The sequence below is a fragment of the Colobus angolensis genome, unplaced genomic scaffold, assembly GCF_000951035.1.
Source record: "Colobus angolensis palliatus isolate OR3802 unplaced genomic scaffold, Cang.pa_1.0 Scaffold7, whole genome shotgun sequence".
NCBI lineage: Eukaryota > Metazoa > Chordata > Mammalia > Primates > Cercopithecidae > Colobus > Colobus angolensis.
In genome coordinates, this window is record NW_012120709.1 from 16,979,219 (window position 1) to 16,997,010 (window position 17,792).

Consider the following 17,792-nt stretch of genomic DNA (forward strand, 5'->3'; position numbering starts at 1 on the left):
TTTTTGTAGTAGTTGCTTTGGATATTACAATATACACCTGTAGCATATCACACTACTGGTACCAACATTTTACCACTTTGAATGAAGTATGGGAACCTCACTTCCATTTAGGTCCTTTTATCTTTTCCACTTTTCAATATCATTGAGTATCAAATGGTGTTTAATTTTTGTTTCAAGTATCAAATATGATTTATATAACTGAGGATTGTCTGTCATACATACCCTTATTTCTGTTTTCTTTTTTTCCTGATGCTCCAAATTTTCTGTTATTTACTTTGTTTAAAAAAGTTTCCTTACCAAATCTTTACAAATATATCTGCTAGTGACACATTCCTGACATTTTCTTTCATCTGAGAATGTCCTTATTCTTTCTTAATTCACTGAGGTTTGTTTCACTGGATATGGGATTCTGGGTTGACAGCTCTTTTTCTTTCTGCACTTGTAAAATGTGCTACTTCCTTCTGGCCTCCATGGCTTCAAATGATAAATCCTGTCATTTGAATTGTGTTTTCCTATAGGCAAGGTGTTGGTTCTGTTTTCAAGATTTTCTTTAGTTTCCAGAGATTCAATTATGATGCCTTTGCACTTATCCTGCTTAGGTTTCACTTTCTTGAATGTGGAGGTTTATGTCTTTTACCACATTTGTTAAGTTTTCAGCCATTATTTCCCTGAATACTGTTTTCAGCCGTACCCTCTTTCCTTTTGGAACTGACACAAATGTTGGCTCTTCCGTTAGTGTTCCATGGGTGCCTAAGACTCTGATTATTATTTTTTCCAGTCTGTTCTGTTGTTCAGATTGTCATCAAATTCTATCAATCTATCCTCAAGTTTACTGATTCTGTGCTCTTTCATCTCCACTCTGCTATTGAGCCCATACACTGAGATTTCTGCTATTGTATTTTTCAGTTTAACAATTTCCATTTGGTTCTTTTGTATAACTGCTATTTGCTCAGATTATATTTTTTTCATTTAAGATAATTTGTATTCGGTTTCTGACACATTTTAGAGTGGCTGTTTTAAAAATCATCTTAATGTTGACATTGTCTTTTCTCATTGAAATTGTGATTTTCTTGGTTCTTGGTGAGACAGGTGATTTTTAATTGTATCCTGGACATTTTGTCTGTTATATTAAGAGACTCTGGGTCCTACATAAATCTTTTTAGTTTAGCAGGCAGTCACCTTGTTTAGTTTCAGCACCCACAGATCTGGCCTATGTTTGGGGTGGTGGGCCCAGTGACAACTTAATTTTCAGAGCTTTAGTGGTGTATTTTGATGTTTCTGGTCAGGGAGGCCTCTTTGTTCCTCATGCCCGAGACAGCCCTGGCTGGGTATTTTTTGTGGTGAAATCATTCCCATATCATCTGGCTGTTCCAGTGCTTTTGGACAGGGGAGGGGAATCTTACAGCAGCTGTGGCCAATTAGCTTTCCAGGATGAGCTGTGGGTTGTAGCTGGGTCCTTCTTGCTGTTGTTGCCTGACCAACTATCTTTCAGGGGTGAAGGAAGTGTCAGGCCTAGCAGGAAAGGTCATTTATTACTAGTGGGGCTCTCATCAGTCCATCTTGCCGATGATTCCTGCGTCACCCAGTGGTGTCAGAGGGATTCTCACTGATCAGGGAAAGGGGCACTTCTGAGCTGCCCTCTGTTGCTAGTTGGGAAAGGTCAGGCCTTGGGTCACCTTCTTCTACTGGTGAGGAGATGTGAGATGCTCTGCCACTGCGTTGTTCCCCCACTCCTAGAGTTCCAAACCAGTTTCACTGCCTCTTATCCCCTTTCAAGATTTTCTTTTGGCTGTCTCTTGTATACTTACAGGATTTACAGTTGTACTTAGCAGAGAGGAGCATAGATAGACTTACACAAGTCTGCCATTTTGTGTAAACCAAATTCTCAGTCCAATTATTTTTATATTCATCATAGCTTTTGGAATTATTTCTGATATGATTTTCATAAATTTGAGATACCCAGCCTAGACACAAGAATTTAGGAACGTCTGGATGGTCCTCACATATATAATTTGTGCCTGCTTTATGATGAAAGAAGTATTGTCTTACCTATTTTAAGAGGAAAAGATTAAAAAAAAAAAAAAGACTGGTCAGAATGAGGTGCCAGCTGACTGTACCCACAACGCAATATCTATTGTGAGCATTAAATGAAATACTACATGTAATACATTCATCACCAGTGCATGCATGCAACAAAGCACCCAATAAATGTTACTGTTCCCACTCTTCTACACAGCCCAATTTTCCCCTTCCCTGTTTAAAGTCCTTGAGGACAGAAATAATTTGTCTTTTTCACCTTGTATCACTAGGGTCTGGAACAGTACCTGGCAATAAAAGTTTAGCTGCCTGAATAACATTTTATCACTTTTAACACTTTCATTTTCCCAAGCCATGGTCTTTCCTTTTCAGTTTTGTTTCTTAAACTCCCTGTGATTCCATTTCTTGTATGAATTAGAATGCTTACTTAAGGCTTTCCCCCCCCCTCTACTCACTTGCTGTGCCATCAAGCAGGAAGCGTCTTGTGTTCAGGTATTTTGATGTTTCTCTGCTACTTAATTATCCCATTCTTGGGAAAAGATACTCATTTCCTTTCCTCCTGAAAATTTTAGGCAGTAACAATCGCAGCCCCTGTGATCTGGCAGAGAAGGCGCATTTCTTTAACTACCTCACAAGATTTTAGCTGATTTATTCACTTCATAGCAGATAAAGAGGCTGCAAGGAGAAGTCCTAAATTGAATTCCAAGTTACTGTAATCTAATATCAAGTCTAGATTATAACAACTAGCATTTAAATCTTAATGTCTCCAAAGCCTATACATTACCATGCAAAATTCAACTCCAGAAAACATATATTTTGCCTTAACAAATGTTAAAATATATTTTGATCTAAAAATGTGTATCTGTTCTGGTGCTGTACTAAGTGAACACACATTAAAGAACAATGCTCAGCCAGGCGTGGTGGCTCACACCTGTAATCCCAGCACTCTGGGAGGCCATGGTGGGTGGATCACCTGAGGTCAGGAGTTCGAGACCAGCCTGACCAACATGGAGAAACCTCGTCTCTACTAAAAATACAAAATTGGCTAGGCATGGTGGCACATGCCTGTAATACTAGTTACTCGGGAGGCTGAGGCAGGAGAATCACTTGAACCCAGGAGGTGGAGGTTGCTGTGAGCCGATATTGCGCCATTGCACTCCACCCTGGGTAACGAGGGTGACTCCATCTCAAAAAAAAGGAGCAATGGTCATCTAATATCATCATCTGTGTGTACTTCTTTGGGATTTCAAAACAAAACTTTACAAATTACAACCCAGAGCCCTCTGTCAATTAATTCTATCATAACATCTGACATTATGGAGGGCAGAGCTAAGAATTCATGGTATTAAAAAAAAAAAAAAAAAACCTGAATGCAACATGAAGGTGGCTCAGGAACAGGGTAAAATGCTAGCTCAGGGTAAGTCACCACAGAACTCAAGAATACTTAGAAACTTACCTTATGAGAAATCCTCACAGCCAGAATAGATGTTGAAGAAAGTAAACATTTTATCCAACTTTATTATTCAGGGAATAAAAATCATTTACTAAAATTTTTTTTTGTAATGAATTTTTTCTTTTCATTGGAATAGGCAGTTTGTAAAGATGTTCTCTGTGTCATTAAAACATGAGCTGGCACTTTGGAAGGCCAATGCGGGTTGATGGCCTGAGCTCAGGAGTTTGAGACCACTCAGGGTAACATGGTGAAACCCTGTCTCCACTAAAAATAAAAAATAAAAAAAAAAACATAACCGGGTATGGTGGCACACACCTGTAGTCTCAGCTACTTGGGAGGCTGATGCAGGAGAATTGCTTGAGCCCCAGAGGCGAAGGTTGCAGTGAGCTGAGATCACGCCACCGCACTCCAGCTTGGGCTACAGAGTGAGACTCTGTCTCAAAACAAAAAACGAAAACAAAACAAAACAAACAAAACATGACCTGGAAGGAAAATACGAATTAAACACTTGCCACCAAAATTTGGATGAAAATGCATAATATTCTTAGAATTATTTTCTTAGCAGAAACAATATGGCATTGGTTCAAAGATATATATTAGATCCCTTCGAATCAATGTCATGTCATGAAAAGTAGAAAAGCACAAAAGAGATAATCTCTTAAATTCAGTGCTTTTAGATTAAGACTCTTTTTAGAAAGTGAAATTATCGTTGTTTCTGAGAGAAATCAGCACCAGTGTGTGTGTACATTGCCCAAATATGACCTGACTGGAGTTGTGTCCTTTTCTGCCCAGTTAGAAGAAATTCTTTGGACTGAAGTAGTGTATGTTTTTGAATCCCTTTGAAATAGTGGTTAACTTTACACAGAGGGAATCTCAGCCAACTTTAAGATGGCAAAGCTGTAGCAGTCATGACAATCTTGTCATATTAAATACATTTATATGACCTGAAAAGCAGTGACGTCTTGGCCTGTGTCTGGGGTCATCTGGGTATTCTGGTTAGAATGGTCCAAACTTAGATAAGAAAATATCACACAATCGAAGTGATCTGATGGTTCTTTGACATAAAAATACTGACTGTATCTCATTCCAGGAGCACAATGAAAACATAATGCCTAAGAAAACGAAGACTTTGTATCAAAAACATGACTTATTTGGTAAATAACATTAGAAAAAAATATTTTAAAAAACCACTTTTCCTAAAAAGACAGACTGACCATGGGTTCTGACTAAAAGCTCAAGGTTCAAATTCCACATTAATTATACTCTGTGAAATTTCCAATGTTAGGCAGAGACTGGGATCATTAACTAGAACAATTCTACAAAGGGCAATATTGCTCTGGTGGGATGGTTAATTCTGCAGAATGGCATTTTATTTAACAGACAGCATGGACTTCATACATATCCATTATCAGTGCCTTGAAAACCAAACAACTTTAAAAGTTAGCAGCAGTTTCTGCAAGTACAAAAATACACATTTATTACATAACATATGGTAGTAAAATTTGTCAAGATATATTATACAAACTCAAAGCATTTTAGATAAAGCATCAGTCTAATATATTATAGATTGATGGAGTATAATAAAATGACATATAGTCTGTCTTCAAATCATACAATATAATACTTTACAGCAATATTAACAAACTATTCACATTAAGAATTACAGGAGTATCTAAGGGAACACAGATAGTAGGAATGGTTATTAAAAAACCTCAGCAACTATTTTCTTTGATGCTTCAAATTGGGTGAATGATTTTTTTTTTTACCTGCTAATATGAAAAAGAAAAAGGCAATTTCTTCCAGAAAGACACTCCAAGCCATAAGAGCTTCATTCACATCTTGCAGTTCTGACAGTAGTATGCCCTAAGGGAAAGGGGAGTCCCTGCTGACTTTATATATTATACCAAAAAAGATGCATATGGCCACTTAGGAATCTTAATATGTGGGACTGGTTAGTTATAAAGTGAAATCGACTTCACATCTGTGACTGAGATGGCCAGTGTCATGAAGTAGCTCTTTGGATGCAGAGTTCTTAAAGATCATTGTAACGGTTAGCACAAACAGGGCCATGTCCCCATGAGGTAGGTAGCACCTATAGCTAATACTGAAATAACTTCTTCTATCTTAGAGAAAACATTTTTTCCCTATAACTGAAAATGCAACCTTTAGAACAAAAAAGAACGAACATTTGATATGACCATTTTCTGGCTGATTGATAAGACAAATAATTTGGAATAAGCTAGCTTGTGAGAGAAAGATCCATCTGGTGGTGAACTAAAGAGAATGGGCTCAGAGCAACTTCTTATAGGTAAGTAGTTAATGTGAAAGAAGATGCACATCCATTTTCAGTGCCATCCCTGCATACTAGTTGGCAAGACCTGATAATCTATTCCTAGGTGATGAGATGTACTGCTGTAAACTTTAAGTCAAGAAAGCGGAGAAAGGTCCATGGATATAAAATAAACCAATGGGGTATAAGCCATGACACATTTGGAGCAAAAATACAAAGCAACATCTGGAAGTAAAACCCAAAGCAAATGGCTGTCTGAGAAGGCCTGGTAGCCACTTTGTTGGGTATTCTATTGTGGGACTCCTTATAATCTGCCAACCTCTATATTGCTCTCTCAACTGCCAAACTATAAAAATCAGAAAAGGGATGATTTATGTTTTTTCTGGCTGACTATAATCTAAGAGGCAGGACTGTGCAGAAACATTTCAGCGAAGTGATGCCATGGTTTGATCATGTTAACAGCCTTCGTGTAATTGAGAAAGGACCGTTGTTGTGGTCTTTTCCTCCACACTGACAGTGAATGCTGTCAGGAGGTCACCTTCTAAATAGAAAAAGTTGCTTTTCTGAAGAACGTTCCTAGCCAGAGACACCTTTGAAAAGGGTACTGAAATGAGCAGCCATTTTCTTCTTTCTCCTCACAACTCTGTTTCCTGAAGCCTTTGCAAAGCACTTCAACACTAATGAAAAAACAAATGGACAAATACGACCAACAAAACTGATTATCATGGTACCCATGGCTTTTGAGTCACTCTGTTTTTCTCCACTCTAGCTGTAGCAATGGGCTGGTTCCTGGAATGATTCTGTAAGGACACGTGATTAGTAAGATCCCACAAAAATGGCCACTGGCTTAGATTTAGGGAAAGGTTTTACATGATGTTCTTCATTACTGGACACACTAAATGCTTTGATTAGTGGCATTTTTCTTGCCTACTTATTAAAAACATTCCATGGAATGTAGATGGTTTCTCTGTACCCTTCCCCTCTCTCCTCAGGCCCCTATTCCTTATTCATGGTATCTTGGTCTTCTCAGGACACCAATCTCACAGACTGTTCCCACAAGTGGTTCCTCTACAGAAGGTGCTTTCGCTAGCCCTCTGTTAGTATCTCTAAAACCACATGACAGGACCAATCCCAACCTTTAATAAGAAAAAGCCTCCTAAACACTTAGGTGACAAAAGTTTTAGCATGAAGTTATTTGTCAAGTAGTCTCAATAAAGAGAATTATTTCATTGTCCTAAGTATTAGCAATGATAATCCTTATGCTACCTCTCCCAGGTATCTTATACAAAGGGGTCATAATAATTATTGTCTATTATTATTAACCCAGTTCCTGTTCTTGTGGACATCAGATTCTTAATATGGTTAAATGTCTTTGGTTAAATACCTGTCCTCAATGTCGCAGACCACTGTCGGCCCTGAGTCTGGGCTGGTCACATCCTCTAGAGTCCAAGAGCTGGCTGAGGCTCTTTCCCAAGGGAGAGAACCAGAAGAGCTCTGACTACCAGGCTCTATTTCCTCATGTGACTTCATACACAGCTTCAGTCTGCTCTCCACCAGGCTGAATGGAGAGCTACAGTGTCTCTCTGAGTCCTGGAAGGGAGAAGAACTACACCTTTGGGCTGACTGCACAGGGGCCAGTCCTTCAGCTGCCCTTAAGGGCAAGTCTTTTTGTTCCTCTTGCAGTGAGTTGGCTTCTGGAACACCAGAAGCATGAGGGGGTGGCTCTAAGGGTCCTTTTGGAGAATCTATTTTCTTTTCCTCTGGTCTGGCTGCCTTTGCTTTCTTTTTGAGGGACCAGTTTTTCAAACTGGCCACACCATTTCTCAACCATGTGCTGGGATGAAGAGTTACAGAATGCATTTGTGAATGCCACTCCATGGTGTCCTTCTTTGTATAGGCCGGGCGGCTGCAAGCCTGCCCTGATGAGGGACCGGGCATTCCAGAAACATGGCTGGCATTGCTAAAGTCAGGAGAAAGCTCTTCCTGTTTTCTCTGAGCCTGAAAAGTACAATCTATTGGAGAGGAAGTCTCAGTGGGTGTAAACACAGAGTGTTCAGAAATCTGAGAAAAAGCACTGTCTTGGGAGCTTACTGATGAGCCGGATGGGGAAGTGCCTGGGGAGGATAAGCTGGAATAGCTGGTCCTTGGGCAAAGGTTTAGTCTTGGGGGTAGAACCTTCTCAGTGTTTTGGTTTGTGGCACTACTCTTGCCCACCTCAATCCCCATGACTAAACTCTGATTAATAAGCTTCTGCCCCTCCATTTGCAAAGACTTATGCCGTTTGAGATAATCCTCCTCTCCATGCAAGAGACCAGCTTCACAGCTGGTTTTATGTTGTTTCTTTGAATACATTCCCCTGAGATAGGTCAGCTTGCGGTTCTGGTCTTCTATGTTGGGCTCGGAGCAGCGCCGATGTGTCCTTGGACCCTTGAGGGCATCTGCTGTGTGTGGTGGGGAGTATCCAGATGTATCCACATCAAAGGGCTGGTTCTTGGAATGATCTTGTGAGGACATAGGACTGTAAGACGCCACAGAAATGGCCACTGGCTTGGACTTAGGGAAAAGTTTCATATGATTTCCTTCACTACCAGACAAGCTTTTCTTCTTAGTGTTTTGAGTAGTGGCATTTTTCTTGCTGACATCAGTGCCTGTGACTAAACTCTGTTTAAAACATGTCTTTCCCTCTTCCTGGAGGGGTTGATTCTGCTTCAGATAGTCTTCATCTTTTTGAGAAAGAATTGTATCACAGCTGGACTTGCGTAGCTTTTTCTGATAAAACTCCCTGAGGTAGGAAAGCTTTGAATCCAGATAGTCGATGCTGGGCTCTGAGCAACGCCGGTGTCGCCTCAGGCTTTTTGCAGCATTTGCTGCAGCTGTGGACAGGTAGCTGGGTGTGCACATGGCAGACGGGGTCCTGGCATGATCCCGCAGTGGGATCTTTGTGTACACTAAAATGTTCACCGGCTTGGATTCAAGAGGCCGTTTCATTTGAACATCTTCATCTTTAGAATGGGCCAAGTCAAAGTCGCTTAGGGTTAAAAGGCCTTCCACCTCGGGCTGGTCAAGATCATAGTCACTGAGGGTTAAGACAGAGTCCATGCTTCTGCTCCCCTGGCCAAGTTTCTTTACCAAGTCACTGCATGGTGCATCAACATCCTCATTTAGCTCATTTTCCAAGCTGTCATAGGAGGAGTCATTCAGTTGAAAGCAAGAAATATCTGTCAAAAAAATTTAACCATGATTAACAAACATGTTTACTTACCACAAATATACCCATGCTTCCTTAAGAACAAACTATGGTGCTTAGCTGAATTCCCTTTTCATGTGGAGTGTTCAAATTCCTGCTCTCAAGAAAGAATCTTTCACAATCTCAATTGTTACTGAAGAATAAAAATAAAATTGCTGGGGTATAGGAGATTTATATCAGTTCCTGACAAATGGGCTTTCCTTAAAATTTTCTTAAGGCAATGAACATGTCATATGACCAAGAAATGGTGAAACATATGAAGGAATTAATGCTTTCATAGTATAAGTATATCCAGATTCTGAGTGAGACTCTGCCTTCTAACAGGTTGCTGGTGGTTACACATACTTAACGCTAGTCTTGGGGAAACCATTTACTAACTCTAACAGTGTCCTTTTACAAAGTTCTTTAGTATCCATTACCTTATTTAATCTTTACAACAACCATAAAAGTTAGACATTATTTGTATCCACATTTTAGAGATAAAGACAATGATGTTCACTGGCATAGAATAACCAGCCAAAGATAACATATCTAGTAATTGATGGCACAGGGATTCACGTTCTGAAGGCAGCTGTATGTCTTCGAATTCAATGTTCCCCCACCCTCCCAGCCAAATGATGCTAGTTGTTTCAAACTGTTTCATAGCACACTAGAATTCTGAGGTGCCTGAGGGACCAGTATGAGGAAGGAGAAGACAAAAAACAAACAAACAAACAAACAAAACCACTCATGCCTCCACTACCTCTGGGCTTTCTACACCAGTTTCACCCACAGCAGTTCTGTTATACATACTAGGGTTATTCATAAAAAGCCCATCAAAAACCATCATACCACAGCATGCTGCCACTAACTTATTGAAGGCTGGAGCCTAATCTTTATATAGTTCTTAATCCCACTACACTGTTAACATATGCTGACCTATTGGCAGGCCATCTAAGGAAGGACCAAAAGCCCTGGGCCCCACTGACCTGGATCAGAGACTCCCTTCACTTCAGCTGCTATGGACTCCAGGAAAACCCCTATCCCAGTATGTTTACAAACATGTGTCTGTTTCTCACAAAAACCAATCCAATTATTCAAAATACCTGAGGCATTCTCTCTAGTGTCACATCTCACTGAAACCTCTCTGAAGAGGGAAGTGATTTCTTCTCCAAATATCCTAAGGCAATTCTCAATCAGAAATTGTACAAGCAGAGAAACCTGTAAGAAAAGGACAAATGAAGTATTACTTTTCATATTACATGTTTATAAATCATATTTCATATATAAATCCTGATTTTAACAACAAAAAGCACATGTACCCACAGAAAAATTCATATCTGCTTTAAAAGTACATTAAACAGTTTCCCCTAAAAAACTATGATACTTTTAAAAGTACTTTGGGCATAGAAATGTAATCGGTGGACTAAAGTTATTATTTGTAGCCTTGCCTTAATGTTAACGTTTTATACCAATGGCTCTGTTTGTAAAACTAGGTAAAGAAATATATTTTGTTATTAAAATTTATAAAGCATCATTAGACAAAGACTTATAAAAACTATTTATTGTGTAAAGGGCAGGCTGTCATAAACTTGGGAAGAGGGCTCATCTGCGAGTGCACTGTGAAGGAGAAAGACAGCTAGGAAGAAAACCTGTGTTCCTGACTAGTCTCTACCCAAGCATTTGGCTGACAGGTCTATCCATGTACTGCCACCTTCTGCTAGGCTCCCTAACAAGAGGTGCTTCTGGGGAAAGGTAAGAGTTTATCAGGGAGCTTTGTGATTCCATTGAGAGGTACTGGAACCTTTCTGAAGTTTCCTTGCCCCAGTAGCTGAGGCCAAGGGGCAGGAGAAATGTTAAGAGCAAAGGGAACTGATACCCCACACCCCTTATTAACTGCCCGGGACTACAGGAGTGTGATTTCAAGTAACTACTGTATTATCACCGACTCCATTTTATTTCTAGATGAGGACACTGTGGGTCAATGTAACTTTGCCCAAGACTATACATCTGGCAAGGGGGTAGAGCTGAGAATGAAAGCCTGGCTGTCCTAACTCCAAAGTCCTTTTTTTTTTCATTTTAAAAATCATATCAGCTGCTTTCTCACTTTATGGTTTTAGTCATAGGGTTTAGCCTCCTTAAAGGGAAAAGAGAAGTAACCCATCTGCTATCATTTCCTACTTATCACTTTCCTATAATCTACCAGTAAAGTCAAATTTATAAGGAGGTATACTTAAGTTATTTAAGAAATCATCTTTTAGAATACCCCAAATTTCAGTTTCAAAATGGGGACTCAGTCTCCCAGGGCATAAAAATGAAAAACTTCATTACCTTTTTTGTAAATTCGTTTTCTAGTTCTGGGCGGGAGGAAGTAGAAGGCCAAAGAATACTTGGAGCGACACACACAGCTAAATTAAATGCAGTCATCTGATTGGATGAGGAATGTTGCTCAATGTTGTGTAACACCCCAAAAAGATACCTTAGGAGAACAACATTGGCTCTCGGAAGCTGGTCTAATAGCCTAAAGACAGAAAAATTACTCTTTAAGCAAGACATTTCATTTAAAAACTTGTAAAGACAAGCAACTCTCACTTTGAATGGGGAAGAGGGCAAATCAAGAACATAGTTCAGATATGCAACAGTTTCAGTTAACATGGTACCATACAAAGTGAGGACTGCTTGTACAGAAAAAAAAAATAGGCATTGGGAATTTATTTTTTGTTTTTTTTAATACTGTCTTCACATCTCAATGAAAATGTAAAAGAACACAGAAAAATGTTTTATTCAAAAAAATGCTGCCTGAAATATTTCCCTGAAACTAGCATAATGCAAACTTAGGCCAATCCTGTAACATTTCATAATATTTTCAACCAAAAACGACAAAAAGCTTTCCGATAAAATTAAACAGTAATTTATAAAATGCTCCTTTATTTACAAGTAGCAACACAGAAATGCTGTCTCTTGGTAAGAACCCAAACCTTAGCTATCAAGACGTCCAGGTCCATTTTGAGAGCTTATGCTCTGCTCCACCAGCTTCCAAGGTCAATTTTGTCCTAAATCTGTTTCATCGTATCACTTTCACATATAAGTTGCTTATAGTAGTATATTTTCTACTGTTCTCATGTTGTAATTGATAAGAGATTTTTAAACAATCAGTCACCAAAAATGACTACTATTAACCAAAAAAATTACAAATACACTGATATTCATGACTCTTTTTTTTTTTTTTAATAGAAACCTGCAACCTAGGGAAAACAAAATAGTCTGACCGCTGCTTGCACAAATAATGAGCATAGTTTTCGTAAGGGTAAGTTATGAAGGACTTTGAAATAGAACAAAAGATTACTGGGTGTATTCAATGGAAAATAAGGCATCTGGCATAAGCGTTGGGGTTTTCTGCTTCTATAGGGCCCTAGGATTTTCCACAATAAGAGCTATTTTACAACTCTGTGTAAGTTGTAAACAACTGATAGCAGAGCGTCTAATACTTGTCTAAAAAATGTGAAAATTCCTGTCTGGTGGAGAGACAACTGATTTATCTGCACCCCTGCCCTGACAGAAAAGATCAGTTTTGTTTGTATTTATTTGCAAATTCACTTTAGCATTTCTGATTCATATATATATATGAATACATATATGAATATGTATATGAATATTATGAATATATGAATATATATGAATGTATATATGATTTCAACTTTGAAATCTCCTTTGAACTGGTTGTAACATCTTACTAGTTCCCTCATAAATGATTTAAACAAAGTATTTCACGTGTTTATATTTGCATGAGAGTCATAATTTTACCTTTTTCCAAAAAAAAAAACATTTAACAGCTTATAGGATATATAGTGTTTTAGACAATTAGCAACAAAATTTAGAATTTGATGCTCACTATCTGAATGGTTTACGCCAAACTATAATGGAAGTGGAGGTGGTATTTTGTTAAACGGCCTTGGTTTCTGGTGTCTTCAGCAGCTGTACTATGTTCTACTGGTGAAAGATGTAGATAGTTCATATATGAAAGTTGCTTAAGAAAAAAAACAACTGTACTAAACAAGCAAATACAAGTAAATAATATTGAGATTCTTGAGTATTCACAGAAGTAGAAATATTGCTTTTTGTTAAGGGACGTTTCTTTCCTATTCTCTTATAATGCAGGAAACATTCAGGAATGGGGTAGTGAGTTCTACCAGCAATTTCCCTTTGCATGAGTAGAGACAGCACATCCTTTATGATCAGATGTACTTTGCAACTCTGCTTTTCCTTTCCACTTTTCAAGAACTTAACTGTGCATTTGCTATGCTTCCACAACACTCTCCAAATCTCTCTCCTAGCACTGATTGTACTGCATTGTAATTCTTGATTTTTCTATCTACCTTACCAGACTGTGAGTTCTGTGAGAAGACAGAATAGGTCATTTTCTCTATATGACTTCAGCTGGTGAATGCAATATATGATGAGTTGTCTGGTTAAATATTTACAAAAATTAAGATCATAAACTGAAGACTGGGCCTATAGTATTAGCTAGTGGACTAATGGATTTCAGCTCCCATCAGATTCAGGTATATGGAAGGTATACAATGTTCAAGTATTACAATGTTCAACTATAAGATTAAGGAGGAAAACAATGACAAACTAGCATAAATCTATTTCTAAACTGGTCCACATGGATATGACTTTGATAGCTGTCACTATTTTAATAAATAATCTTATAAAATATTTTTAAAGTATATTTGAGACATGACCAAATTAGAATATTTACCTTTGAACAGTATTTATTTTCTCTTCATCATTTCCTTGATCCATTACAGAGACCCAGTGATCATAGAGATCTGATGAAAAAATACTTCCTGGAATATTTCGCAGAAAATCCTTAAATCGATGGAAAAACAAATATTTCAAATCATTATCCTCATGCCAAACATGTATTAGAGAAAGTAGAAGACATTTTGTTGAAAAGTTCCCTTAAGTACTCTCTTCTGTGAACTACACAGCTCTGCGCCAACTCTCCATTGACTTGGGGACACAGAAACATGAACTTTGATTTTCTTATAGCAAAAATCATTGGGATAACTGGAGTCTTCATTATTTTGGGAAAATAAAGGACAACCCATTTGGCTGAAACTTCCTGTTTGCATACATTTTAGTGAACTAGTATGACATGACAAGGTCTGGCAGTAAACCATCCTAAATTCCTTTCCCCTGTGCCTTAGACGGCTAGTTCAAGGAAATGCACCAAGCTATCTATGAGGTTCATTGTCTAGTAGTCATTAATTCAATCATTCTATGTGCATTTATTCATATGTGCCAAGCACTATTTAAGTTGCTGGGGATAGAGAAGTGAATAAAACAAAGCATCTGTTACCTTAGAACTTTATATTCCAGTAGTATTAGTGCACAATTGCATCAAGAGGTACTTAAGGTTTCTCCCTGTATTCCCTGTAGAAAGGTTCTCATATATTTGGGGAGAGAGAGCACTTCAGGTGATGGCCGGGTTCTAGAAACTTGGGCAGCACACCCATGCCTGACGTACACTAAATAACATGTCCACAGGATATTATCCTTTTCTAGGAGACCCTATTCTGCTGAGATCACCGGCAGGGCTGAGTGTGGTAAGGCTGAACTATGACACAAACAGCAAATGACCAAGGATGTTTGTTGTTTGGTTTTTGTTTACAAAAAACTTAAAAATAACAAAATTTGGTTCTTGTCCTGGTCCTACAGAGTTGACTCTAGGCCAACTGTCTCTCTTGCTTTTGGTGTGGCATAACCAAGATCAAGCTTACAGTCTGATCTCCACCTTAGTAAACTTTAGGCAGAGTAAACTCAATATCGTGTTTAAGCACCATACACATGGTTGGCTACCCTCTTGCAATTCCCTGCTTACAACATGAGGACAGGTGAAAGTCTGCAATTGGGCAATTTTAACTCTTGCTAAATCAAATCAATAATTTTATCTATGTGCCTTATTGAAGGCAACACACAACTTGTTACTTAGCTATCATGTTTATAACAGTAATTTAGAAGCTGTGATAACTTATTGTTACAATTGGCTGATTGTGTGGGCATCTTCCCCACTAGCTTATGAGCTCCTCCAGGGTAGGGACAGACCCTTACCTTCTTTGTACATGTCAATGCCAAGCACGGTCCTAGTCATAGTAGAGGTCATTAGTGAACTACTGCTATATTGCATATGGCCAAATATTAATGGGAGCCAAGAGAAGGCCAATCAACTGTAACTGAGATTTTTAAGATAATCTGAAAAGCCTCTTTGTAGTCATGTCACTTTATTACCATCCTTTTTTTTTTTTAGAATGTTTAACAAGAAGGAAGATTGACTAATTCAAAGTCTTCTTCTGTTACTATATCTTCTAGCAGAAATGTACTTGCATACTTGTGATTCAGGTATATCATTACAAAAGTTACCTCTTTTTGGGTAAAGTGATTGAATTTTCATAATTCCAAACTAATTTTGCTGCTGTACCCACTTTAGAAGTTAGATTTAGAAGAGGCAAAATTTGTTATTTCAAAATGTGGTAGGGACAATAGCTCTCTTTTTAAATCTCAATGGAAAACATACTTATGATCTGTCTTGAAGAAAAACATCATTAACATCTTAAACCTACACTTGAAAGATAATAACTCATAACATCTCAATGAACTCTCCCACAGCTGGAATAACAAGTTACGAAATACAACCATCATCACAGCTGAGAAGGATGTGAGAGCCGATTCTGAACTGCAGTCACCAGCTCACAGCACTTAACTGAATGTCTCCTCTCCTCCAAAACCAGAGCCAAGGCCATCAGCAGAACCCCCAAATTCATTTGAGATGAGATACTGCAGGATTAAATATGAACTTTTCCTCAAAGGTTTGATGGATCAAAGTTATAGTGTCTTAAGCAATTTTCATCCAATTATAGTTTGAAGAGTTAAGCTATAACTTAAACTTATATTTAAGCAAAACCAGCATAAGTGAAAAATTAAAGGAAAATGTAAGTACCACTTCAAAACAGATTTAAAAACAAGAAACAAAACAAAAGCTTAAAAACTTTTGCTAAAAATTATCTCCCTCTCTGCAAGCACTTGGAAGAAAAGGGGGTAAAACATACGATAAAATGCTAATTACTTGGAACACATTTAACGAGACTTTTCAATCAGTTGGATCATTTTTTGCCTTTTGGTTATTTTTGGACAAATATTTCTGCAATTTGAAACATAATTTAACTCTTCTAGAACCATGCTTCTTTGCAATAGCATCAACAGTTTAGCACAAAATTTTAAGAAGTGTAATGCTATGAAGAACAGCACAGTAAGAAATTTTTTTTTCTGCAGACATTCTTGGTTGTTTAAAGAAACTTGTTTAAAACAAAAGCTTGGCAGGCCAAGGCAGGCGGATCATGAGGTCAGGAGATTGAGACCATCCTGGTTATCACAGTGAAACCCTGTCTCTACTAAAAATACAAAAAAATTAGTTGAGTATGGTGGTGGGCACCTGTAGTCCCAGCTACTCTGGAGGCTGAGGCAGGAGAATGGCATGAACAAAGGAGGCAGAGCTTGCAGTGAGCCGAGATCACACCACTGCACTCCAGCCTGCATGACAGAGCGAGATTCTGTCTGAAAAAACAAATAACCCAAAAAAACACAAGCTTTACCTTTGTAAATTAAGAGATATATAAAAAAAAATTTATCATGCATAAAAAACCTTGGCATATATATCTGGCTACATATTTTTACATATGTGTATATGTAAAATACATATTTTACATATTCATATTTTTAGTGTGTTCCAGGACTGAAGAGTAAATCATAAACCCTGTGCAAAACGATGAGATGACCTTAGCTTCAACCCTCCAGTTCTCTTGCATGATATTTAATTGCAAAAATCTATAGCAGGGTTTAAGAGCAGATATAGCTTATTTACCAAGAACCATCTGATTGTATATAAAGTCATGAAGTAACATTCTATAAGCACCTGGGCACTTAGCTGGAGTAGGGGTATGCAAGAATCTTCTTCACCATATTTTCCTTAACTTGGTTTTCAGGTTTCAGCCTGAGATACAGGCTGGGGCCTTGTCTCGACCCCTAGCTCTGGTGCATTCCAATTCTTTGGGAGGTGGGAGCCTGACACAGGTCTGCAGAAGATACTGCTAAGGTCAAAAGCTCTGCTTAAAGCTCATTTTGACTGTAGGTGTTTCCAAAAATGTAGAGCATTTCCAAGAATGTGGGGGCAGAAAACATTTCAGAACTCTATATCTCTGTAACTATGGACATGACTTAAGTAACAATGGGTAAAGTGTAAGAACCATAAAGAACGCCAAGTGTGGTAAAAGTAAAAGAAAACTTAGATGCTGAAGTCGTTCCTACTCCACTTTTAAAGCAAAAGGCATTAGGTCGGGTGCGGTGGCTCATGCCTATTATCCAAGCTCTCTGGGAGGCTGAGGCGGGCGAATGACCTGAGGTCAGGAATTAGAGACCAGCCTGGCCAACATGGTGAAACCCCGTCTCTAGTAAAAAAACAAAAATTAGCTGGATGTGGTAGTGCACGCTTGTAATCCCAACTACTCGGGAGGCTGAGGCAGGAAAATTACTTGAACCCGGGAGGTGGAGGTTGCAGTAAGCCGAGATCATGCCACTGCACTCCAGCCGACCCTGTCTTGAAAAAAAAAAAAAAGGTAAAAGGCATTAGGGGACAAGGGAAGGCATGATGATTATGAAAATAAATAGAATTTTCAGTGATCTCAGCAATTTTTTATTTCTTTTTTTTTTATTTTTTTATTTTATTT

General features: G+C 38.3%; 1 protein-coding gene across 6 annotated transcripts in view; it reads right to left on the reverse strand.

Annotated features, from left to right (window-relative positions):
* Window positions 1-4,832: 4,832 nt before the first annotated feature.
* ARHGAP20 (Rho GTPase activating protein 20) overlaps window positions 4,833-17,792 on the reverse strand; it is a 133,998-nt gene continuing 121,038 nt past the window's right edge. For 5 of the 6 annotated variants that reach the window (XM_011926695.1, XM_011926692.1, XM_011926694.1 and 2 more), the window contains 4 exons: window positions 13,769-13,878; window positions 11,338-11,527; window positions 10,113-10,227; window positions 4,833-8,998 (listed from right to left, as the gene is read on the reverse strand). In XM_011926695.1, coding sequence (XP_011782085.1) covers window positions 7,143-8,998; window positions 10,113-10,227; window positions 11,338-11,527; window positions 13,769-13,878 — 2,271 coding nt within the window. In that variant the 3' untranslated portion in view covers window positions 4,833-7,142. The remainder of the gene's footprint in view (window positions 8,999-10,112; window positions 10,228-11,337; window positions 11,528-13,768; window positions 13,879-17,792) is intronic. The other variant, XM_011926690.1, reaches the window with a different exon arrangement.